The 26,363-nt window shown below is 42.5% G+C and overlaps 1 protein-coding gene across 5 annotated transcripts in view; it reads left to right on the top strand.

Moving 5' to 3' along the window:
• Positions 1–26,363, top strand: part of ABHD6 (abhydrolase domain containing 6, acylglycerol lipase) — a 240,573-nt gene that overhangs the window by 136,036 nt on the left and 78,174 nt on the right. For 2 of the 5 annotated variants that reach the window (XM_085624756.1, XM_085624755.1), the window contains exon 9: positions 12,372–12,470. In XM_085624756.1, the coding sequence (XP_085480882.1) occupies positions 12,372–12,470 (99 nt within the window). Of the gene's footprint in view, positions 1–2,004; positions 12,308–12,371; positions 12,501–26,363 lie in introns of those variants that run through there. The other 3 variants (XM_085624754.1, XM_085624753.1, XM_085624757.1) reach the window with 2 other exon arrangements.

The raw sequence follows: 26,363 nt of genomic DNA, 5'->3' as shown, positions 1-26,363 counted from the left end.
TATCGTAGTAATCTGCAATTCGACTCCGATTATTGAAGGATCAAGTAACACCAGTAGTTAACTTGTTATAAAAAAAAGAAAAAAAAAGTGCATGGGCTCAAAGTGTTTCTTAGGAGCGCGACACTTCTGAATGTAAGGGTTGGTGAATGCAAAGGCTGCTAGGCTACAATTTCTGTTTCGTTCTCTCACTCTAACAGGCTAATTTTTATCCCTTCTTTACGTCTTTGGATTTTATTTTCTGTCTTTCCCTTCCTCCAAAATTCTCCTTTGCCTGCCTTTCTGTCTCTTGCTCTGGTTGAAAGCCTGAAAAATAAGTCCTACTTCCGAAGTTTGACTGCTAGTGCCCATCATCTGCAGCTGCTGGCACAAATTAAGCACTGAGTAACACGTTTAGGGGTGGACTTTCAGGGCTTGATCCACAAAGATATTAGTATATTTACGTCTGCGCAATATCCCCACATAAAAAGATAGGACATTCCTGTCTTTTTATTTGCAGACACCTTGCAGTCGTAAAGGTACTACTAGAAAAATACCTTTGTGAATAGCAAACAATTGTAACCTTACACAACAGTGTAAGTTTAACTTTGTGAAGTGGGTCCTCAGACTACCTCCATTTTTTTCTAGATCAGCCATCCCATTGTGTACGAAACTCTTTTATGTTTTTTAGGAATATGTTGTCAGTGTGGAAATGCAGAGAAAACTAATATTTTAAAAAGCAATAGATCTGTAAGCAGGTGGATGAAGTACCACCATAAGTGGGGAAGATATTTATTTGGCACCAGACAATATATTGAACAATCCATATTGTGAGCCTGCTGCTGTGTTTGATGTTTTTGATTGAATGCTCACTACTTACGGTCTAAAAAAATGCGATTTCATTGGACGACTGAGGGTAGCCTTGTCACCATTTTTCTGTACTCTTAAAAATGAATCAGGTTTCCCATTGGATGTTAGTTTCCTGATGCTTTTCAGTCCATATAGTGTAAATGAAGTTTCACAATCTTGCAATACTGCTTTAAGCGAACTGTTTCTTCTCCTATGATATCCAACACATGCCTTCTGAAGAGCTCTTTGACATCATTTTATGACTTTGAAACATTTTAATGCTTTTAAAACATAATTTGAGGGATGTTTCATACGCATTGATTTGACATCATTCGGCTAAAACGAAACTACAATACTGGGAGAAGTGTTCTTTACCGTTCTGGAGGGGAATTGTCTGTGGTTTAGGAAAAAAGAGAAGTGTCTGGTATCATATTATGCGCAATGGGGAACTTCAGATCGAGTTAAATGTGTGTTTCTTTTTTAGAAATAAGAAACTCGTTTTGAAAACAATTACAGGTGTATGAAGTTGCTTTGTTACAATTAAGTACAAACAATTGCGAATAGCATTTGTTGGATGTCTCAAAACACATTCATCATATTGGCTTCGTGTGGGAAAGCTTAGCTCTTGTAGGATTTTTGCATGCTAATATAGTGTAAGACCCTTTTCCAAGTGACACCCACCTGGACTGTCCTAGTGGATGTTATTTCGCACTGTCATATCCCTGTCCTAGCAGGTCACAATACTTACTTTTTTTCAAGAATCTTACAGGGCAGTCATAAAGGAATACTGGTATAGTCATTTAATACCCTTCTGCTAGGGGTTTCTAGTCTTCCTATATAGGACCCACTACAGATCTGATTCACAAATTGCATAGGGGCCCGATATATGACTAGTGTGGACTTTATCACCCCACCAATAGCAGGGTGCAATAAAGTCCACTGGATTTTATCAAGGAAATAAGTCTGTAATTACCAGTACATGCGTGTTTTTATATGTTACGCACCAAAATCTTTATGTTATTCCTCATTACTTGGGAAAAACTCGGAATAGTTTCAGTTAATGGCGCCAGACAAATTCCATACCTGGAAAGTGTGATAAATACTGTCTTCTAAGACTCTAATTTTAAAAAAATGCCCTTTTACAGCATTTCTTTATTTTCGTTTTTGCCGCTGTTTCAGGTACTGGATGTTTCTGGAGCACAAGTCCTAGTTGATGCTCTTCCCTCCAGTCAATTGCATATCCTGGAAAATTGTGGACACTCTGTGGTAATGGAGCGACCTAGGAAAACTGCCAAACTGATAACAGACTTTTTAGCATCACTGCACAACACTGACAACAATAAGAAGCAACAGTAATCCAAGCGTCGTTTCCAACAAGCCCTGGACAAAGATGCGCCGTTCTTCCTGTGGGCCACGATAATTGCTCAGGGATGTGGTTAATAGGAAAAAAGAATACGTTTCTGAATACATAGACATTGAAAAAGTTATTCCCTAGCATTAATATGACAATAATTTTAGAGTTTACTTAGAAAGTACAAAATGTTTAGGTAATAATATAAAGTTAAGGCGGAATGTTTTGAAAATGTATAACATCTGTTGCTAAATAATTCTAAATATTGTAATTATTTATGAGTCTAGAATTTAATTGCAGTTACAAGCCATAACAAATCCTGTTAAAATATATGTTTGGCTTATGAAGGCATGTAGTTTCTCAAACTAAGGGCCTGATTAAGAGTATGGTGGGCAGGTTACTCCATCTCCAACGTGATGGACACCCCATCTCCCTTATTACGACTACATTATATCCTCTGGCACTTGTAGTAAAGCAATGTTTGTGGCAAAGTAATCCTTCCACCAAACTCTTAATCAGGCCTTAAGTCAAAGTTGCATGATTACTTTCAAATTGTAGTTGAAATTCTGCCTGGGAGCACTTAAGGCTGCCTTCAAGAAGTATTCGTCGTTGATAGTTTTTAGTTATCTTGTCAGTTATTATCAAAGATATGCATCCCAGAACGGGAATGGAGGATGTCTGATAATGTGGAAAAAAGAACAGTACTAGACAGATGGTTGATGAAAACATTTCTGAGGGCAGGATCATTGGTAAAGCACTTTGTCAGTAATTCCCATAGAGTTGGCGTCTGTTGGTGTTACTTAGCACGCTCAGGAAGATTGATAATGGAAGATAGACTTTATATTCATACGTTTACGTTTTCTTTCAGTTAATCAGCCCTTTGACTGCTCTAGTAGGATCACCACTTTTGGGGTCAATTTATCGACTATGATGGTAACACTTGCCATGCCCTCTGTATTGAACCGTATTCATGATATTTAGTCTATCACAAGTTATTTCATTAATATTTACACAAAGGATATGAGCTATCAGATTTTTTTATGGTTGCTACACTAGAGTTTGAGCAATAATTCTGTGAACATCTTGCATTCAGGTTGACAGAAACTAACTTTACTCAGTTCTTCTTTCCTCCTCCTGTACATCTGCAGAATAATGTGATTGTAAATACTACTTTAGCAATGAATTCTATGAATTCCATGAATGATCGAGCACAAACGTGACTATGTGATTAAAGCCAAACATTAGTCTAGGACTGATACTGCAGCATCGAGACCTGCATGAAGGAACATTTCTGTAATCCATTGTCTTTCAGATGTTTGCAAGTGATAACTTCTGAGGTGCCTTTCGTCCTCATTTCAGCCTCTATGAATGAGAGAAGCAGGACCCTTCTTAAGGCACCTGAAATATACCATCAAAGTTTTTTGTTTATTAGTTTCTTGCAGTTTTAAGACGTTTAGTGCACTTCACACGAGTATCAGATTACAAACTACATTTTTTAGTCCTAGGGAGATTATGTGATTTCTCCAGAATCACAGCATGTTGAGCCAAGGTCCGGATTCTAACCTGGATTCCTACTTTCAAAGTTGCTCCCTCTTACGGTTAGGGCACATCTCCTATCTAATTGGAAGCACATGATAGCGCCGCTGGCTATCTTCTAGTCTGCTCTATCTCCTATATCCTATGTTACATTGATTTGAACAATTTGAATTCTTAGGCTTCACTTGGTTTCAAAATGGAAGAGCTGTGGATGATTTGGTAAGATAGGAAATTAGCATTTTATCACTACAGCCATGGTTTGAAACTGGCCCACCTAAGTGTTCACCATTGGGTGGCTTTTAGTGGTCTAAGTGGAATGAGTGTGGTGGACTCAGATCAATCCCTGAAGATCAAACTCAAACAAACAGCATCTCTTATCTGAATAAACTGGCATATTGTCAGCAAAATGTTTGTTCTAATTTTCATGTGGCTGCTTTCGAGCCTGCGCCTTGATTTTTTAAATTTATTTCCCAGACAGTCTTGCTACTAGATTTGTGCCTACCTCCATTCTCTGCATGTAGATCTAAAGTCTTAGCAATTTAGAATCTGTGTTCTAAAGTATCATTGCCTAAAGTGTTCTCTCTTCTCATAGCAGATGGCTGGAACTATAGACATGCCATCACCAGGAACAATGAAGCTCTCTAACAGTGTCTGCTGCCTTTTTCCATCACCCGTGTTTTCTCTTTTAGCTTTTGGACCTTTCCTAATTTCAATACACAAGAATGAACGTATTTGCTCATAATAAATACATTCTAATTGCCTACACCAATAATGGAAGCATTAAGATGTAGCAAAACATTCCCTGTAATTGTAAATTATTATGAAATCGCATATTTATCTCTAGCCTATCAAATGCATGAACAAGCCTGTACCAGACACTGTGCAAAGGCAGATGTTTTGTAATTTTCTTGCTGTCCTGTATCCACCGTAAAGATAGGCATGACAAGTAACCACTCAGTTTCTTGACCAAAAATAATTTGGTTCTTTACAATATCAATCATCTCACCCAAAGAAGCATGATTTATTTTTAATTTTTCTGACAAATGCAACACGATTAGATATCATCCACATCAACGTTGTCTACCATGTAAATATATAAGTGTACCTCGTAGTTCAAATCCAATTGACTTGCGGAATGCAGAATACAAAACAAAAATGGCCAAAGGCATTGGGCCCTATTGACAAAGACATTTTTGCTTGTAAATGTAAGTTTACAGCTAAAAATACCTACCTTTTTTTACACCTGCTACTCTACAAGAGGCAGAGGCCAGCTTCCACAAGCTGACATCAGCACCGAAATGTTCATTGACGCCCAAATCACCTTCGATCCAACAACACCCTCACTGTCCAACCCATCGGTGTTGAAGACACTATGAGATCCGAGACCTCCATCAGCACCCAGGCCATTAGTGCAGAAGACACCCTTGGTGCATGGCTCTGATGATTCAGAGCCATCTATCCTCCAACGCCCTCATAAGGAATTAGGCACTTAAAAACGATTCTTTATTCATCCTCACACTGACGAGATTTCCACAAGACTGCGTCCAGCACCTGTAGGGACTCTGCCTCGTAAGCGAAAGCCTACTTTTGAGGAGAAAAGTGCCCAAATGCTAAACACGCAAGGAAAGGGTCATTATCTCCATTCCCTTTGGCCCCCCTCCTCCACCCCCTTCTCCCCAACCACCCATCCTCCTTCATCCCACACTTCATCAGAGCCCTATTCACTGGAGGATTTCTCCCACTCCTCATCTGGACACGGCAGCCCCTTCACCCAGGTGACCCGTTGGCACACCGTTTGACCCATTGCCCACTGATAATCCATGGGAAAACTATAATGCCAATCCCCCAGGGAATCCAGACTTCGTTCCTTACCCAGCTAGGTCGTCACCCCTAGATGACATGACCACATATGAGTTCATACAATGGGCTACTGCCTTCCACGAGGTTGATATGCACTTTCTCCATGAGGACGATAATTACATTATGGAAACCTTATCTAAATCACAGGGGACAATGCAATTTCTTCCCATGCTCAAGGGCATGCTGATTTTGGATTCGGGCACCTTTAACTAACCAGAGAAGGCCAGGGTGATCAAGCCTATGTAGACAACAAATACAATGCTTCTCCCAACACCCCCATACATCAGAGGTCAGGTCATTCCAGATTCGTTCGTAGTCCATACTGCCGCAAGCACTCTTTCTCTCAAGGCACGGGTGAAGCACCCCGCCCAATAAAATGTGATGCCGCAGAGAATTGAGTGGTTGTTTAAGCCACCAGCAATGGGAGAATGTCAAACTATGTCGGGCTGCTCTCTAGGTACGACAGAGCACACTGGGCAGAGATGAGTGATCCTATAAAATGCCTGGCTGATGAGTTTAAGCAGATCGGGGTAGGAGTTAGTGGCAGAGGGTAGGACTATCTCAGTGTCTCGATCAGATGTGCCCTGGACGTGCCAGAATATACTGTTCGGGAAGTATTAATAGGAGTGTCTCTATCTGGCACCACGCCTGGCTCCTCAAGTTGGGCTTTAAGCATGAAGTGGAGCAGCAGCTTCTCAATCTGTTCTTTAGTGGGGAATCCTTTTTCAGACCCCAGGTTAACCAAATGTTAGACAATATAACAAAATACACTGACACAGCAAAAACCTTGGTGGCCCCCAAACCTCTACCGCTAGAGGCACCTTTTGGGGGCATCAGTACAGTGCAGGCTCTAAAACTACCTCTCCCAAACCTGCCTCATCCTACCAAAGACAGCAGTGACAGGCCTACCAGCAGTGCCCACCACAGGGCTACAGCAGGGGTTCCTAGAGTGGCAATTACACCAGAGGTAGGAGCTATGGGGGCTCAGACAAACAGTCATCCACTGCCAAACATTGAATCCCTTGACTCGACGATCACACAGGACCTGTCAGAGGGAGACTCCAGTATTTCCTTCCATGCTGGGAGGAAATCACCTCTGACAAGTGGGTTTTAGCAATGGTCCAACGTCTCCCAACCCCTCCCAACATCCGACTCGGCAAATAAAGCCTCAGCAGAGAGCACCTCAACCTCTTGGAAGAAGACTTACAAGCGCTCCTTCAAAAAGGGGCTATAGAGCCAGTTCCCCAACACTAATGGGGTAAAGGGGTTTATTCTGTGTACTTCCTTAACTCCAAGGAACAGATCCCTCAGGCCAATCCTGGACCTAAGGCCTCTTAATTGATACACCCTGTTGGAACATTTTCACACAATAAACTTACAGAATGTCATTCTTCTGCTGTAGCAAGGTGACGTTATGATGGCGTTAGACCTCAAGGACACCTACTTCCCCATTCCCATCCATTATTGCCCACTAATGCTACCTGATTTAGAGGTCACCACCACCACCCCAGGGGTCTTCACTAAATGGATGGTAGTTCTCCATACATTTAAGGAGGGGAGGCATCCACATCATCCCTTACCTGGACGACTGGCTGATCAGAAATACAAGCAAGCCACAATGCCTAGCGTACACACGCTACGATCTCCCTCCAAAGCCTTAGGTTCACTATCAACGACACCAAGTCCCATTTGTTAAACCCATATAAACCCTTCCTTGGGTCAACACTAAATTCAGTCACAAGCAAGGTCTATCCCGGCCAGTAGAGTCTCCGCTTTTCAACAGTAGTGCCTTTTTTGGCCAAATTGTTGCATTGCAGTAAGAACTGTTATGTGCCTCCTCAATATGATGGCTTCATGCATTGCCATAGTGCCCCATGCCATGCCCTAGTGCACACATGCCCATTGCAGCAATGCCTCTCTACACAATGGTCACAAGCAGAGGATCTATTGGAGGATCTAGTGTGGGTAAAGGCCACCATACATTGCTACCTGCACTGGTTGAACAGCAACAACCTGTTGCAGGGCAGGCCTTTTCTAAATCCTATCCCACAAGTCACCATTACCACAGATTCCTGTCAAGCCAGCTGGGAGCACATCTCAATCTCAATAAAGTGCAGGTAGTATGGGCTCCACATCAACGGGCATCACATCAACTACCTCGAGTTGCTAGCAAACCAGCTCACCCTCAAAACTTTCCTTTCCCAGTGGCGGCACCTCTACTAGGGTGGAGGAGCATCGCCCCACTGCTCTTTGAGCAGTGCAAAAAATACAATTGAAAAGATAACAAGGTGTTATCATCATTTTTTTTCTGTGCTGGATTCAGAGCCAGGGTGGGTGTGGCTGAGCTCTCCAGAGCAGAGTGAAGAGTGGTTTGCACTCCCCAAGTGTGCATGACGGTTTGGCCAGCCCTCATGCGCCGGCCAAACACTCACGCACACTTAGCATGTTCTCCACCTGTCTGTTGCACAGCCTGGTAGAGAACATGCACAGGCTCCCAGGCAGTGCCTGAGTGACCAAACAGGCCGCTCAGACCAAACACAACGCTGCTGATGCAGTGTCGTGATTGGCTGGGAGAATCTGGAAATTTATTTTATTCATAGTTTCTTACCACCCCCGTTCCAAAGTCAGCCGCTACTGTCCTTTCCCTTAGTTGGGTCAAAGTCATATTATTCAAGATGTACATCATGACATTCTTGTATTATTTCCAAAAACAAGGTGGGACTTACTCAGCTATTTCCACCTCTGGGGCATCCCACCAATAAACCTCTTTGCCACCCCCGAAAAAAAGTAAAATGCCCAAGCTTTCACATACCACACCCACGCTCCCCGGGCAACGCATTATGTATGAACGGCTTTGAGATATTTGATTACACTTTTCTGCTTCCACCACTTCTTCCATTCGTGGTCAAGAAATGGGGCAAACATCTCCTACTCTAATTCTCTTAGCTCCCACGTTGACCAGATAAGTATACTCAGCGCTCCTTGAAATGTTCATCAGTCCTCACAATAAGCCTCACCAACATGCGGGGCCTTCGCCCCAGGAACCAAGGCCAAATCAGGTACTTAGACCCCAAACAACTCAGTCTAACGATCAGGCACCTGAGGTCCTAGAATTCGTTACCTATATCCCTCACAAGAATGTATGGACTTATTGGGCAAGGCTCGTACACCAACTACACAAGCTTTTTATGCAGCCAATTTGAAGAGGTTTTCCACTGACGCATTATTAGTTACCTGGACCTCTTAAAACCTGCTGACCAGCATATCATATGCTATTCATTTCTAGAAATCAGGCCTGGCTTACACTCCCATACGCCTTTACTTAGCAACTATAGCAGCTTACATTCCAGGGCACTCCTCCCTCTTCTGCATACAGTGGTTAGAGCCTTTATGGAGGGTCTCAAAAGGGTCATCCGTCCCAGCTTTGCCCCGCTCCAGCGTCGAACCTCAATGTGGTCTTCACCAGACTTATGGGAACCCTTCTTTAACTCCTTCGTTCTTGCCTTCTCCAGTACCTCTCTTGGACAATGACTTTTCTAGTGGCAATTACCTCTCTAAGATGCATTAGCGAAGTGCAAGCACTCACATTACAAGAACCTTTCATACAAGCACATAAGGACGTGGTAGTACTCGATACCACTCCAACATTCCTGCCTAAGGTGGTATCCCCGTTCTACCTTAACCAGACAATAGAACTTCCAGTCTTTTTTCCCAACCAGACTCAGTAGCAGAGAGAGCACTACACACTCTAGACGTTAAACTGGTTTTCATGTATTACATTGGCAAGACTAAGCCCTTCCCTTGGTCAGATGAACTCATTCCTTCATGAAGGCTCACATATATCCAAACAGGTATCGCTATATCGATAGTTAAATGTATCTAAACCTGTTACCACAAAGCTAAGAGATCCCTCCCTGTTACACCCAGACCACACTCGACACAAAAGAAGGGTGTGGCTATGGCCTCCCTATGGAACATTACCCTAGAGTACATATGGAAAGCAGCCGCCTGTCAACTCTACACACGTTTACAAAACACTACTTTGAGGACATCCTCACTAGGCAACAGGCTACAGTTTGCCAGATGGTCCTAAGGACTTTAGTTCAGAAATCTGCATCATCCACATGCTAACCACCGCATGTATATGGGCACTGCAACAGTAATTGCACAGCTTGTGTAGCTACGAACAGAAGCATTACTTACCCTGTACGAATCTGTTCATAGCATGTAGTGTGGTGGATTCACATGCACCCACCCTCCCCCTAGAAGTGTGTGGCTCTGATCACAGATCACTTTTCTTTATTAATTAAGTTCCTTTTGCAATACACATGTGCATTACACAGTTTATTCACCACTTCTTGCTACTCTCACCCGCTGGGCAAAAAACAATCTAGCATGAATTTGGTGCCCATGCTCATTGCCAGCTAAGAGACGAGCCACTATATACCTCATGACTAGAAAGATTCTTCGAATAAAAAGTACTTGCTAGTATCTGAGCCTAACACTAGCTGGCAGGAGTATGCAGAGCGTATGAATCTACAGCACTGCAGACTACGAACAGATGCTTACAGGGTAAGTACCATTTTCCTTTCCTAGGCCAGTGGGCAGTATTCCCCATGTGCATATTTCTACACTACATAAACCTATGGGATTAGGAGCCCATAGGACTAGTCATATGACATTTCATATAGTATGCTTAGAAATCTTTCTAGGTGTACTATTTGGAAGGTGGGTAACTACGATTATTTTTTAAAGTATGCTCTGGTAAAGTTGTCAAACTCCACCTACACTATAATTTTTTTTGAGAATAGGGTCAATTACATATTTGCACTGATGTCCACCTACATTTGGTTATTCCAAAATGTTTCAAGACAATAGCCTAGTAATGACCAATAAAGTAGAAATGTTAATGCTGACCCTTCCTTATTTTATGGACTTCTAATGCAGCTGACAAGCCTTTTTGGACTGCAATCGATGGAAGGTGTCTTCTTTCCCCTTTACACACGTGTTACTCTTTTCAATCAGACAACTACCTTAAGTTCATTAATTTATTTCTCGACCCACATGAAATGTGGGGTCCACTGATGTTGATTTCTTTAACAGCTTTATGTTACAGTTAATTGTGTTTCAGATCCCTCCATCTTGATTTTAATTAAACTATTTGTCACTGGACACTGCTTTTAAATAACTGGCAATGTATGATCACCAACTTTTGTATGTTCAGTTTGGAAAATGATTTTTTTGTAATGGTTCTGAAGCATTTAAACAGTGATGTACCACTAGATTCTAGAACGTTGTCAAGTAATCATTCTAAAACCAAGGTTCTGGGATTTGTGTTCTGATCTGTTTTAGTTGCTGCTCTTCAGATTTGTGCTTGGAACAATAGGTATTGGTATCAGTTGTGTTTTCTTCACTTTCTGCCATCAAGGCTGTGAAGGTCTGTTAGGCTTCAGTTGGCAGCCCGCTAAGCTTATTTGGTAGCTGCGATGCAACCTTTACCATCCAGCCTACCACATTTAAAATTCCCCACTGCTGTGGTAGGGAATTTTCAACAAGGGTGCTTACTCCGACATAGTGGGAGCATTTTAGTGATTTACAGATTTGTGAACATTTTCAGATAATTGAGACAATGAGCTTGATTTAGAGTTTGGCAGACAGGTTACAAGTCCATTATATTCTATGGGACTTGTAATACCACAGAGGGGATATCCATCATGTTTGTGACGGAGTAGCCCGACCCCCAAACTCTAAATCAGGCCCTACGTTTGGTCACTATCATACTGGTGCTAAAGCATAGTATAGCAGGTTCTGTGTGATCTAAACCAAAAACGCCCTTTAGAATGCCGGTAAATATTGATCTCCCCTTTTCCATGAAGTTTTTCAAAATGAATGACATTCACCAAGTTAGCATATCCAAACTGGCATTCCTTTCGCATCCAAATGTTTTCTGAAAGTCTTTTTAACTCATGGGTTCCTTAGCTCACCTTAGCCTTTTTCCCCCAAACCCTAGGTTAGTCTCCACTTGACTAGTGTAGTAACTGACTACGGGCATTCACTCCCTTGGTTTTAAGATATGGGGTGATATGTTCTTTGTAATTAAAGATTAGAAATGTATAACTGAACCTCAGTTAAGGCTATGCAAGCTGATGAAATAACTGTGGAGCATGCATCTGTGGTTTTATTCTAAGTGTAACCTGAGGGTAATGTGCGTGAATCCTGCTGTCCTACTAGTAACGACTGGAGATTTCAAGAATTATAAACATAACTGATAGCTAATTCTTAAAGGAAATTTTCTTTGAATTAAAGCTCCCAAATGCGAAGAGCTTACATCCTAAATAGAATGTCCTAATTATTGTTTATGCATTATAAAAGCTTAATTTAATAAATACTGGAACTGCTTCTGTGCCAAGAAGCTAAGGAAGAGGGAGCAGTCATGTGATTAGCAGTTGTAGCTGCTGGGGTGGTTGATTCTTTCAACACATGCAATGCATCAAGAAGGAAAACTAAAGTGGGGAAACTGTACAACAAAAACATTCATAGGACTTGATTATTCATCTTGAGTGCAATATGGCTTCCGTTCTAACTGTACCATAAAATGTTTGCAATAATTGCTGTGAGATATTTTCTTAGGCTAATGTACACGTTTGTACATTATACTGAAAAACGTAAGACTACATTTGTTAGCATTATTTGCCATTTAAATATGCTTTTTATAATAAAAAAACATATTCCTTCTTTTAAGTGTATCTTTGCATATTTGTTCGGCCCTGTAAGTGTTTGACCTATGTCTTGTATACAGAAACCTGATATTTCCTGTAATGTGAGCCATAAAGTATGGAGACCTCGAAGTTTCTCAGACCAGCGAGATCAGATGTATGGGAAGACTTGGTGGCTGAATGTAGGTGCTCAAAACAACAATGTAGTGAAGGTGAAAGATTTAAACTTTTTTCATTGGTCACATTTGAAGTTGGCCTCCGCTATCATTAGGTTATCGGCTTTGTAATAATTGTGAGTGTTGCCAATTAACTGCAATCTAAAGAAAGCAAGTATCACACCTTAAATGTGAATATTGTTAGTAGGCAAATCAGGGTAAAGTTTAGTATAAATACAGGTAATATAGTTGTATATCATGGATGACAACCTCAACATTCCTCTAGACAAAGCTAGTAGGTTGCCCATCATTATGCCCTACTTAAACGTGTTTAAAACTGCAAAGGGCAATTTTACTGCATTGGATGCTCAATAAATGCACATGCTTAGACTATATCCTGGAGAATCCTAGAACATTATCACTAAAGTGTCTATCAGCCGTGAATAAAATCTTTATGATCCCTGATTTTAGACATACTTTTTAATGTCCAGAGAAAGCCATTTTGTGTGGGCCTCTGTACCCTCAAACGGTTCTAAAACTTTATGCATGCAACGGCATGGCTATTGATGTAAAATATTAATTAATGTTCGTTTATTTCTATATAGCACTACATACTACAGGGAAACAACCTTTACATTGCGGTCATTACACCGCAATGCATTTACAATGCGGTCGTTACAACGCGATGCCATTACATCGACTTGCAGTAGATGACGCTCCAACCTAAGGAATAGTATAATTTACTATTCCAACACCTTCCCTACTGTTGCATAGGCTGGAGTTGGAATAGTACATTATACATTCCTAATGTTACAGCGCCATCTACTGCAAATCGATGTAATGACATGCGTAGTAATGGCATCGCGTTGTAACAACACGGTCGTTGTAACGACTGTGTTGTTACAGAACGCAATGTAATTGCATGCATTGTAGCATGCTATATTCCATACTACACTTCTATTGTTTCTAAGCACTGTAAATAACAGATGTTTTATTTAACCTATCTATGGTACTGAATTTACCACTCTCAGAATGATGAATAGCTAAGTCTGCCTTGATGAGTTTCAAGCTCATGACCTCCAGCACACAGCATTTTGTCAGTAGTGGGCCTTTAGCCTGTTCAGCCATTCTGCCTGATTTGAAAAGTGTGACCTATTATTTGAAGCCTACTGTGATTTTTTTTTTTTGAGCTACACGTTGTTTTCTGAGTTTTTGACCTATTTTGGTTTTTTTCTTTACTACTTTTCCTTGGACTTCTGGAATCATTTCTTCACTTTCATTTTTTCTTCCTCAGTGATTCCTTTTGTTTTTTCCTTTTCCTTTATTGTTCATACTGTACTCTTTCAAATGTACTGTATTTAAGAGGATCTGTGAACTCAACTTCATAGGATATGATAGTTACGGACAACATGAAGTGTGTAAGGGTTTATGCACATTTTTGGTCTGACGAAGGTGGCCAGAAACAAGAGAGCGCCTGCAGCCATCGGTGTGGGCAAGAACCACAGTTCGGCTTGTCGGTGGTGAACCCATTTGTTTCTGTAGCTCTAGCACTCCTGAGTTCTTCCTGTTGAAGTGAACTAGTTTGCCGTTCCTGTTCCAGGCCCCAGACCAGTATTTAGTCTCCAGCAAGTAAGTAGGTAACTCACTGTGACTCACTCTACCCTTCCATTGGTACTCCATCATGAAGAATCCAGCTGTCAGCGGACATTCCTATTGGTGGAGGTGTATTATGTACTACTAAAACAAAAGATAAGCAGTAACACTCCTCGCCTTTGCGTTTTGTGGATACTAGCTAATATTTGCTGACACTTTGTGAGTGAATTTCTGAATAACCTCCAAGTGAATTGCCTGATTTATATGTTGGTCTATCTGTCTACCTATCTAGCTCTGCGACCCTGTTCATACAAGCTATTTGTCTAGCTATGCAAACCTCTATCTAACTAGCTAGCTAGCTATCTATCTAGCAATGAACCCTCGATATCTATCTATGCAATCCTCTCTATCGAATGTATGACGTTACAACGCATACATTTACAACGCATGCCTTTACAACTCAGTTTTTACATCGCGACATCTTTTACAACGCATTCTTTTACATCGCATGCCATTACATCGCATTTTCAGAAACTACCTTTACAATGCATTTCATTACATCGCATTATACCTTTACAACGCATACCATTACAATGCATTCCATTTCATCGCATTTAAGGTAAGTGTTGGATAGTATAGGGGTAATATTTACTATTCTAACTCCAATGAGTGCAACAGTAGGGTAAGTGTTGGATAATGTAGGGGTAAAAATTACTATTCTAACTCCAGTGAGTGCAACAGTAGGGTAAGTGTTGTATAGTATAAGGGTACTATGCGTTGTAATGGTATGTGTTGCAATGACTTGTGATGTAATGCCTGCGTTGTAGTGACATGCGATGTAATGGCTGCGTTGTAATGACATGCGATGTAATGACTGCTATGTAAAAGTAGTGCGATGTAATGACTGCGTTGTAAAGGTTGTTTCCCTCTCTATCTAGCTATCTATGCAACCCTATCTATCAAGTGATCTATCATTCTATTCAACCCTCTCTAGCTAGCTATGCAAATCTATCTATTCAGGCGCGAAGCTGCCAGTGGTGCAGCAGGTGCAATGCACTGAGGTCCAGAGGTGGGAGGGGGACACAACGACAACAGCCCCTTGAGATCTCAGAGGGCTCCTAAATAACCATGCTGGAATTTCGAAGGTGAACGAGCATTAAAGATGACTTGTTTTGGTTTTTATCTTGTCATCTTGCTGTGCGGTCAAATCAAATCAAATCAGGGACATTTGTATAGCGCACATATCACTCGGAAGTCTCATGGCGCTTGCAGACGGCTCTGATGGAGTACTAGCTTCTTCTTCTTTCGGAAGCAGTTATGATCCGGGATGGTACGTAAGTTTGAAGGAATTTTGTTCCATGATGCCGGGGCGAGAAAGGAAAAATACCTGCCTCCTTTTCTGGCGGTACAGATTCTGAGAGGGGTAAGCAATGATTTGTTGCTAGATCTGAGCACCCTGCGTGGCTGGTACCAACATCGTTTTTTGGACCAGTATCCCGGGCCTTTGCCATACATATGTTTGTGTGTCAGACAAAGGATCTTGAATAGAATTCGTTTTCTCACCGGGAGCCAATGTAGGGATCTTAGACATGGAGCGGAGAGAGATCTGGGCGGAAGATTTAGGACCCATCTGGCCGCAGTGTTCTGCTAAATTTGAAGTCTATTTTGAAGGCTTTCATTAATTGAGAACAACAGGGCATTTCCATAGTCCATTCGATTTATTATTAGTCCCTGGACTAGTGGTTTCCTGGCCTTGATAGGAATCCATTTGAAGACCTTTCGTAGGCTACGCATCACTCCGAAACAGGTACCGATAGTATTGTTGATCTGACTTTTCACGGACAATTGGTTGTCCATGTAGAAACCTAAGTTTCGTACAGTTGGTTTGGAGGTTGGACAAGGGCCAAGGTTTGAGGGCCACCAGTCGTGAGACCAATGCTCCTGGGCCTTACCGAAAACCATGATCTTTGACTTGCCTCCGTTCAGTTGAAGGTGGTTGGTACTCATCCACCTATCAATATGGGACATGCATTCGTTAAAACGCTGCTTAGTTTCTGCGGGATCTGGGCCAAGAGTGATCAAGATCTGCGTGTCATCAGCATAGGATATGACATCAAAACCGTAAGATCTGATCACCTTGGCCAGCGGCGTTATATACAGGTTGAAAAAGGTTGGGCTCAAAATAGAGCCCTGTGGCACTACCATCTCAACCGGTCTCTCACATGAGATGATGTTACCCATTTGAACTGTTGTAATTTGGTCGATTAGGTAGCTCTTGAACGACTTGAAAGCGTTACCCCTGACACCAATCTCCCAGAGCCGATGTACTAAGATGCTATGGGAGATGGTGTCAAAGGCGGCGGGCAGGTCAAGCAGGACGAGGATGGCGGACTAGCGTTTGTCCAAGGCCAGCCTGATATTGTCTATTACCTCGACCAATACTGTACCTGTACTGTGTGCCGTCCTAAAACCGGACTGTGAGGGATCCAACAGTCCATGGCTCTCGAGATGATCAACGAGCTGTTGGTTTATGAGAGATTCCAACATTTTCCCGAAATCGGGAAGTAAAGAAATAGGACGGTAATTCAGAAGTTTTGGCTCGGCTGTGTTTTTTAAAAAAAATAGGTCTGACCCTTGCTGCTTAACACATTTTAGGAAAATCAGCACAGAGAGTGATTTATTAAATAGACCTGTTAAACTTTCTAATAGTACCGGTGCGATTATAGGGAGAAACTTTGGAGGTACTGGGTCGGTGGGAGAACCAGATTTTATCTTCTGCATGACAGTTGTGACTGACTTAATGTCGCACTTAACAAATTCATCCAGGATATGGAGGAGGTCAGAAGACATATTAGACACTTCTTCAGAGTGGGTATTATTTTGTTGTGACGGGAAAGCGTGATGGATTGCCTTAATTTTGTCTTCAAAGAATTGGGAAAGAGAATCGGTCCAGTCTTGAGAAATAGGGATCAATGGCTTATTGATGGGAGTTGTAAATTCTTTCAGAATTTAATAGAGTTCTTGCAGGAGTTTTCTGCCTTATCTATCCGATTTAGGAGAAATAGTTTTTTTGCCTATTTGATGTCGGTCATATAACAGTGATGGATTTTTTTTATATGTTTCACGGTCATCCATGTTTTTGCTTTTTCTCCACTTTCGCTCCGCGGTCCAACACAAGAGCTTTGTTATCTTTAATTGCTCTGTGAACCAAAGGGCGGCCCCAGGCTTGATTTTAACCTGGGTAAGGGGGGCAATTTTGTCCAGCACAGTCGTGATGGCCTTATCAAAATCATATGCCATTCGGTTAACACTGACATCTTGGCCTGGGTGGTCAAGGCAGAAATGTTTTGAGAAAAGAGATGGAGTAACTTTGCCCCATGACCTTCGCAATATTAATTTGTTTCTATGCTCGTTGTTGATCGTATTGGTTGGAATAGCAAATTTTAATAGATGGTGGTCTGACCATAGCAGTGGGGCTGGGGTTCAACTGTGATTCCTGGGAAGTTAGTAAAAAGAAGGTCAAGAGTGTGACCAGCATTATGGGTGACTAGCTGGACAAGTCCAAGAGTGTTCATGTTGGTAATCAGCTGGTCAGTGTCTGAATTTGATAGTGTCTCAGCGTGATAGTTAAAATCTCCAATTAAGAGAAAGTTATCAGAGGCCAATACAGGAGGCGCAATGGTCTCTAATAGTTTGTCTGAGAAATCACTTTTGGGGCCACGGGGTCGATATATTAAGGCCCCTCTCCAGGTACCATTGGATAGGCCTTCTATCTTAAAGATACATAATTCTATGTGGCCTGAGATGATGGTTTCTAGGGCAGTGATAGTCACGTCCTCGGTGGAGGCTATTAGTAGACCTCCTCCTCTTGTCTCTTTCCTATCCATTCTGATTACCTTGTACTGGGGAGGAAAGGCAGTGTGCACATCGGGGGAGGCATGTTCGTGTAGCCAAGTTTCACTGACAAAACAGATGTCCGGGGCTGCCAGATCTATAAGGCTCCATATCTCTACTGAGTGTTTTGGAATAGAGCCCGCATTAAAATAGATAGCGCTTAGTTGTTTGGAAATACTGGATTGGTTAAGGTCATGAGGTGTTGGAGCTTTGTTTGATTTAATAAGTCCAGTTGAGCAAGATATGTCTTCATTTCTTTGTATTTTCGCTACTAGTGTATCTGAGGGTCCTAGGTGAGGTTTGTTTAAATCATTTAACTCTTTGCTTGTATATTTTAAAAGTGCCATGATACCTCTTACTCTTACCTGTAGTGTTGCCTTGGGCAGGGTGCCGATTGAAGGTAGGAGGGAACGGAGCAGGTGTCCTGGCATCTGGCGTCGGTCAGACACAGAAGTCATATGTCAGTCTTGTCTCCTGACATATTGGTGCTTAGTCTGTTAACATGGAGACTGGTGTTTACTTTTCTTTTGCTTACAGCAAAATGTGAAGATTTTGTAGAGTGAACTATGTGAAAATCTTGCTGGTGTGAAAGGAAAGGCCGTAGGATGTTTTCTTATAACACACAACAAAATGTAAACACCTATAAATAAACTGTACAAATGTGTCAAAATAAACAGGAAAGCACAAATTCAGCTCTTTTTTTCTAATGCTAATGTGTGATAGAAGCAAAGATCTGAAAAGTGTCAAACAAATCAAGACACTTTACTTGGTGCTGCGCAAATGACAAATATTTACTGAAACACAATTTCCACTCATTGTTTGTGTATTATATAGTTTTATCAGTAAAATTTTACGACTGTGCAAATTTAGTGGTTGTTCCATTGTTCCATTGAAAATGTTCTGTCTGTAAATGACAGCGACTACCACACCATGCCTTAGTGATATATTTGTGTCAATGTGCACCAAAATGTAACCCCAGCTACTTACGCCCCTACCATTCTCACGCTGAATGGGCGTGGTTCATTTGCGACACTTATTTTATTTTTAGATGCTTGGATTTTTCAGAATCCCTATGATTTCAGTGATGTAACATTGATGACAACACCAATCTGAAAATGGGATAAAGTCCAATCCTGTGCACACGCGTTCGTGTAATTTGGAAGTCCGATCCAAGGTTGGAATCAAAACCAATATAGACGTGTTGGCTGGACCTTGTGGTGTTCTCTGGAATAAAGATAAAGAACTCTTACAAAAAAGACTATATTGGTTTTGATTCCAACCTTGGATCAGACTTCCAAAGTACACGAATGCGTGTGCACAGATTAGACTTTATGTATTTTGGACCTTTTGGTCCTAATCTGAGGGTTTTAGGGTTTTTTCCCCTCACCTGTTGCACCGTTTGACTTTCTGTATTATTCTATAATACGATACATTGCAGGCGCCGTATTTCCTGTGTGAATTAATACCCCCTTTTGGTCAAAAATCTGAAAATGGTTCCAGCATCACTGCCTACTAGGACTCTCACAGCACTGGGATCTTGCTATTAGCTTCGTCAGATTCCCTCAGACTCCAAGCAGCAGAATCTACTGAAGTACCTGCGAGGACACTGCAAAGACCTCATTGCGCGTGCACTGAATTGCCAAGCAGTGCGCATGCCAACTTTTGTAAATGCAGAGTGCGCCATTCGGCCCTTATTGCCAGACGCCAGCAGAGGTCAAAAAGGATGTGCTGCCCATGCTGCTGGATGGATTCTGAAGACACGATAGTCTCAGTAATCACTGTGTTCATCCTGACGTGAGGGGGGGTACACAATGTCTGCTGTTAGCAAAAGCACATAGAGTTACTTAGGACAGGAGTGCTAGAACTGGGAAAATGATTTGAATGTTGTTTGCTTCATTTTATGATTAAAAAAATACATAGGTAACTTTAAAGTACTTCATGTTGTTTCCAATGCACAATTCTTCCTTACTAAAACCAGAAGTAGGAATAGCTGTCTTTCTGAGGCCTGTGGAAATGTCCAGAATCTCGAAAAGCAGGATGTTGCTTCCCAGAGTGAGATACTGAGAGAGGTGGAACTTGAATAATTGTTTTACAAAGTATTATAGAAGAGATGGGCAAGCCAACAAATTAAGAAGGAGAGCAGAGTTAAGGTTCTGTCTTGGCTGCAAGAGCCCATCTTATCTGTAAGAGCTCAGGCACAAGTCCAGCCATGGGAATATTGTTGCATGGAAATCGTACAACAAATATGTAAAAATATGACAAAAGTCTCTTCGAAATACCCCAAATTATGGGCCAGATTTAACAATATTTTGTGCTGTGTTTGCATCACAAAATAGACGCAAACCAGCTAAAAAATGTTTGGGGTTATTTACTTTCCAGCAGGGGCGCAACTAGACTTGAACTTTGGGGAGGGCTAAGACATTGAACAGTGGGGGCGTGGCCATCTTCAGAACTTAATTGAAAAAATACATCTGGGGCCTTCATTTACTGGTCTGGGCCAAAGTGTAATGGGGGGGGGGTCATTTACCTGGACAATATGTGGTGATCTGAGTATTTTAAAGCACACCGGGCCAAGAATGATCTCATCAATGCAGTACTTGATAACATTCACAGGAGGTGCTGGGCTCTCTATTAAAAAAAATTAGCAAGCTGTATGTGAAACATTGCATTTTAAAAGACATTGGGCTAGTAGACCAACCTGGCAGGATGTGGAATTACTTTTCTAGGGTCTTGCATTCTCGGTGATTTTTTTTTATTCTAAAACAAACGAGGCCAGTTGGATATGACTTTAAAACTTATTGCAAAATATCCGAGCATCCTTCCTTCAAAAGAGTTTTGCAAAAATGGTGACAGCATAGCTTAAGTAAAAATTGTTTCATTATTTTCCTTACATGCTTCACTTGCATGCATATAACAGCTTTACACTGTTATCAGGATGGGGTGTTAGAGAAGGTGAAAACGTTCTTGCTGTTCTAGGGGAAGGATGCCCCAAGTGCACGCAATTGAACACATGGAAAGTGGAATATGCACTCCATGGTACTACATGATAACTCAGAGTTACAACTTCCATCCAGTATTCTTGGTTTGATATGATTTGTCTGTTTAGCTAAAAATCTTACCCACATTTGCAAAGATATAAGATGTAGAAACATGCATAAAGCACACAAAACAAGCACAAAGCGTGAGCTTCCGTGGTGCTGTTCCGGCACAGAACTTATACCCAAATTTACAACATATCCATGAACAATCGTTAAAGAAGAATTATAAATAATAGTACTCTTTATGAAAATAAGTGGCTGCAGTGCTTATGGGCACCAGCTTCAACTGTTGTGGTATTTTTACATACGGTTTGTGAAGCAAAGGGATCATGAAATAGGGCCTATTGGAGAAATGCTCACAAGTAGCATAACAAGGCTTTCAGAAGGAATGGTGGGAAAAAGCAGAAACAAAACCAAAAAAGGTTTTGGACAAATTAGAGCATTCAGTGTAAGGAAAAAGATGAGTCGTAAAGACATTTGAATTTCAGATGTAGAGTTCTGAGTAGGAAGCAAGGACTCCAAAACAGTAATTACATGCATTTGTTATTATCCATTTGAAACACTGCCCACTTATCTAATCCTTCCCCTCCAACCACTGTAAACCTGGGTAAAAGATTTGACATTCTTAAACCTTATGGTATCTGTCCTTTCAAAAAGCAAGTTCTCTCTCCCTCAACTGAACATGTCTATTAGGAAGACTCATTGTGTGCAGCATGTAGACAGTGTATTGCCTCTAAGTGTCTTGCCTGCCATAGAATACCATGAAAAGCTCAAAGTGTCTCTCTGTCAAGCCTGGATTCCTCTCCCGGTCACCAAACCTCCTTCCCTCTCGCATGTTGACCTGCCCTCTCCTGCATCCCATTATCTCATGTTTCCTTCCTTCCACGTTGGTCAGGAACTTAATAAAGAATATTCTTTCCGTCCAGTGAGAAACCAGAGTGTTGAGGGATGACCACGTCCACTTTTGAGACAAGATACAGGGCCAACTATATTCAAATATTAATTGCATTTTCAAAAAAATGCAATTGCAGCTACTCCTAACCCACTTGTAACATAATACTATGTGTACTAAATGCAAACCAATTCTCAAAATAGAGGCACATATTATTGTTGTCCTTGCATTACTTAAAAACATACAGACTACTGTTAAGATTTATTTTCTAATGTGACATGCACTTTTCATTGTCTTTAGAGAAGGAAAGCAAACCTCTTTTCAGAATATTGTCATCTCTCGCTTTGCCATAATTTCATACCAATAAGCTTCTCTTCTCTGCTTTTGTTGTAATGGGAGCATGCAAGGCACGATACACAGGTCAGTTCCTGGTTGGCTACACCTTCTGTATATTTGACATTTGGTCACTGCTAATTTAAACCTACCTCCCAGGACTCCTGGTGTAGCCCGGGTGACGGTTTATTATTATGAAAGCAAAACCACAAGAAGAAACAACAAAATAAATAAACTAAACGGAGGCCAGTAAAACTATAAATGGCTCTCCGACTTCAAGCAGTATGACAGTGACCCTTGGTCCGTCTGCTACAGTCTAGCCAGCTCACCTTAGGGCCACCGATGGGGGAGGGGGGTTGAAGCCCTTTAAGTCCAATTGGTGTTGTCACCATGCTTATCAGCATTGAAACTTGTTTTGCTGTTGAAATTGCCTAAAAGTGATGCAAAGTAGCCCAAAGCTACTGAGACAGGTTTTTGCGCCAAAATATAACACAATTTGAAAGCAGGCGTCAAAAAGAGAAATATTTGATTTCTCCTTTTTCGACGTGGATGTGGGCTGCACTGTATAGCACACATACAAAGTAGGACAAGTTTTAAAAGTTGTCTAGGCATAGTATTTTGTTGTGGAAGGGAACCCTTCCAGTACAAAACCTATGGTAGACTCTTGCACACACCCTCCTAAGGCGCAAAGGTGTGTGCGTGGCGCACTGCAGCAAATGTCTCCGTTGGCACAAGAGAGAGGGGACGAGAGAGCCATTTTTCTGTGGACATGGTGCTATCCTACTCTCTCCGTGTCACACAATGCAGCACAGCATTTGTGGCTGCTGCACTGCATTGCATGATAATTTAGTTAATCTGGCCTTTATGTCACTGTTATTTCCTGTTTTTAAAAGTACTCACTTGTTCTATGGGACCCCAGGACTTGCCCTTCGAGCATACCGCACAGCCGAAGTGAAGGCTGGTAGCGGACTCAAACCAACAAACATTTCCCGCCGCCATCGCTGGCGAGCCGCGAGGCCACGCCCACTCTGAGGGCACGCCCACCGCCACCCTGCATAAAAGCGCTGACCAATAGCGCCGCAGTTCAGAAGCACGTATCCTCCTGAGGCGGAAGCCGGGAGTTCTTTGTTGTTATTTTAAAATTTATGTCACTGTTATTTCCTGTTTTTAAAAGCACTCACTTGTTCTTTGGGACCCCAGGACTTGCCCTTCGAGCATACCGCACAGCCGAAGTGAAGGCTGGTAGCGGACTCAAACCAACAAACATTTCCCGCCGCCATCGCTGGCGAGCCGCGAGGCCACGCCCAATCTGAGGCCACGCCCACCGCCACCCTGCATAAAAGCGCTGACCAATAGCGCCGCAGTTCAGAAGCACGTATCCTCCTGAGGCGGAAGCCGGGAGTTCTTTGTTGTTATTTTAAAATTTATGTCACGGTTATTTCCTGTTTTTAAAAGTACTCTCTTGTTCTTTGGGACCCCAGGACTTGCCCTTCGAGCATACCGCACAGCCGAAGTGAAGGCTGGTAGCGGACTCAAACCAACAAACATTTCCCGCCGCCATCGCTGGCGAGCCGCGAGGCCACGCCCACTCTGAGGTCACGCTCACCGACTTTCCTACCCCTTGATAAACATGTGCTTTCACCGTACGCGCAGCGGACGGGCGCAGCGGGCGCGCCGTTTGCGTGCCGAAGGCACGCCTAAGGCAAGCCCGTCTGCGCCCGTCATCGCCTCTCGCCTGTCCCCCCTGGTCAAATCACCTGGGAAGCCCATCGCTATGACAGAGACTGCCTTCTCGCTCTAAATCCGGGAAAAAAATGCGAGAAGATATCTGGAAATGTTGGACAGACATACCTACACTGTAAGTCATGCCACTTCTCCACACCTAACCCCTGCTCTTCAAAGCGCCTCTCAGCTGCGTATAAACTTACCCCTCTCACCATTTTACAACTTAATGTGAGATCACTATGTAAGCACCATCAAGAGATCAACACCCTTCTACTTGAAGAAAACCCTGATATCCTTTTTATCTGTGAAACCTGGCTACATGATGATATGACCAGTATCATCAATCTTGCGCTGCCAGAGAGCTATCACATGAAGTCGATAAATAGAGACACCAGAGGAGGTGGCATTGCTGTCATTTACAGAAAGCAATTTCTGTGCTCCTTCACTAAAGAATTTATTTCGAACAGTGAAAGCGCTCGCTTTAAGATCATAGCGGGCCCCCACTCTTCTTTATCTGGCCTCTATATTTATCGGCCCCCCGGTCCTTCATCTAAATTTATTGAAGCTCTCCTTGAAACGGCGAACTCCCTGGTGATGAGCTCGGCTAACTTTACGATACTGGGAGACTTGAATCTCCATTTCGACAGGAGTCAAGATCCCACTATTAAAAACCTCCTAGCCGACGTATCAGCCCTACAACTCTGCCCCCTGATTCAGGACGCCACCCACTCAGCTGGTCACATCCTAGACCCTGTTTTTACCAACCTCCCGGAGACTATAATAGAGACGCCCAAACCTATGGATTGGTCGGATCACTACTTAGTCAAATTTACGATACTGATTAAGGAAGTGTTTAATAAAGCTGAACCTATCCGTCATCTCAAAAGAGCATGGCACAAACTCTCAGCTAACGACCTACATACCACCTTAGGAGAATTCCATCAAGAAGCACATACAAACATAAACACCACATATGCTGCTTTCTATGATTGGATTAACCAGGGACTGGATATCCTTGTACCTCTTAAATGGATTAAAGGACGCAGCTCTCCCTCTAACCCTTGGTATAACAACACCTTGAAAGCCATGCATAAGGACTGCAAGATAGCCGAAAGAACATGGAGACGAGAATACAGTCTCAAAGACAAATCTGCCTATCGACTCAAACAAAAGCTTTATCACAAAGCTATTTGTTCTGCTAGGGCCACTTTCTATGCGGAAGAAATTACTTCCAGTACCAACCCCTCCAAAGTTATATTTAAACTAGTAGATGAACTGCAGAAAAATAGATCTCCTTCCTCCAATGCTATGTCAGCACAGCAATGTGAAGATCTTGCTTCTTTCTTTGTGAACAAAGTACAAAACATCTACAAATCCTTTCCACGCCACTCTGCTATAGCTCTTAGCTCCCCTCCTCTCATTAATAAATGCACCAGGATGGAGCTTATACCTGAAATCTCTCATGAAGACCTAGCTGTACTTTGCAGGAAGGTCAAATCTGGTTCCCCAGCAGACCCCATGAGACCGGCCCATTTCTTAGAATCCTTGGACTTCTTTTTACCCTCTATAGCATCCATATTAAATTTGTCCTTTTCCTCGGCCACTGTCCCGACTGTCTGGAAGCAAGCATGGGTCTCTCCCATCATTAAAAAACCGACCCTCGATCCCTCCAAACCGGAGAACTATAGACCCATTTCGTTGCTTCCATGGATCTCCAAACTCGCAGAAGCTCACGTTAACATCATCCTGACCAAACACATGGATCTATATAACATCTTAGATCCATCCCAAAATGGGTTTAGGCCTTGCCATAGCACTGAGTCTGCCCTCCTAGCCACGTCAGAACATCTTTGGACGATACTTGATGCCGGCCAAAGTGCTGCTCTGATCCTATTAGATCTCAGCGCGGCCTTTGACACGGTATCACATAGCATTCTACTGTATCGTCTGAACATGGCAGGTATCTCGGACCGTGCATTGGACTGGTTCCGCTCCTTCTTGGAGGACAGGTCTTTTCGGGTGTCAGCCCCTCCATTCCTCTCCCAGTCCCACCCCATCGGACAGGGAGTACCTCAGGGCTCCGCACTCAGCCCATCCCTTTTTAACCTATATGTACAGCCGCTTGCGGCTGTAGCTAGAGAATGGGACCTCTCGCTGGTGTCATACGCTGATGACACGCAGCTAGTTATCACTCTTACTGAGGGTCCCTCTATTTCTGCAGCGAGGTTCAGGGAGGGGCTGGCTGCCGTAGCCCAATGGATGACGGATAATTGCCTGCAGCTCAACGCAGGCAAGACGGAGGTACTGCTTCTTGGAAAGAATACCAGCTACTGGAATCAACACTGGTGGCCTCCGTCACTAGGCACTATTCCTCCCCCCAGATCCCTGGTCAAAAACCTGGGCGTTTAGATGGACTCATCACTCAATTTCCAGACCCACACAAAA

The sequence above is a fragment of the Triturus cristatus genome, chromosome 9, assembly GCF_964204655.1.
Source record: "Triturus cristatus chromosome 9, aTriCri1.1, whole genome shotgun sequence".
Classification (NCBI taxonomy): domain Eukaryota; kingdom Metazoa; phylum Chordata; class Amphibia; order Caudata; family Salamandridae; genus Triturus; species Triturus cristatus.
This window is presented reverse-complemented; position numbering and strand designations above follow the sequence as displayed.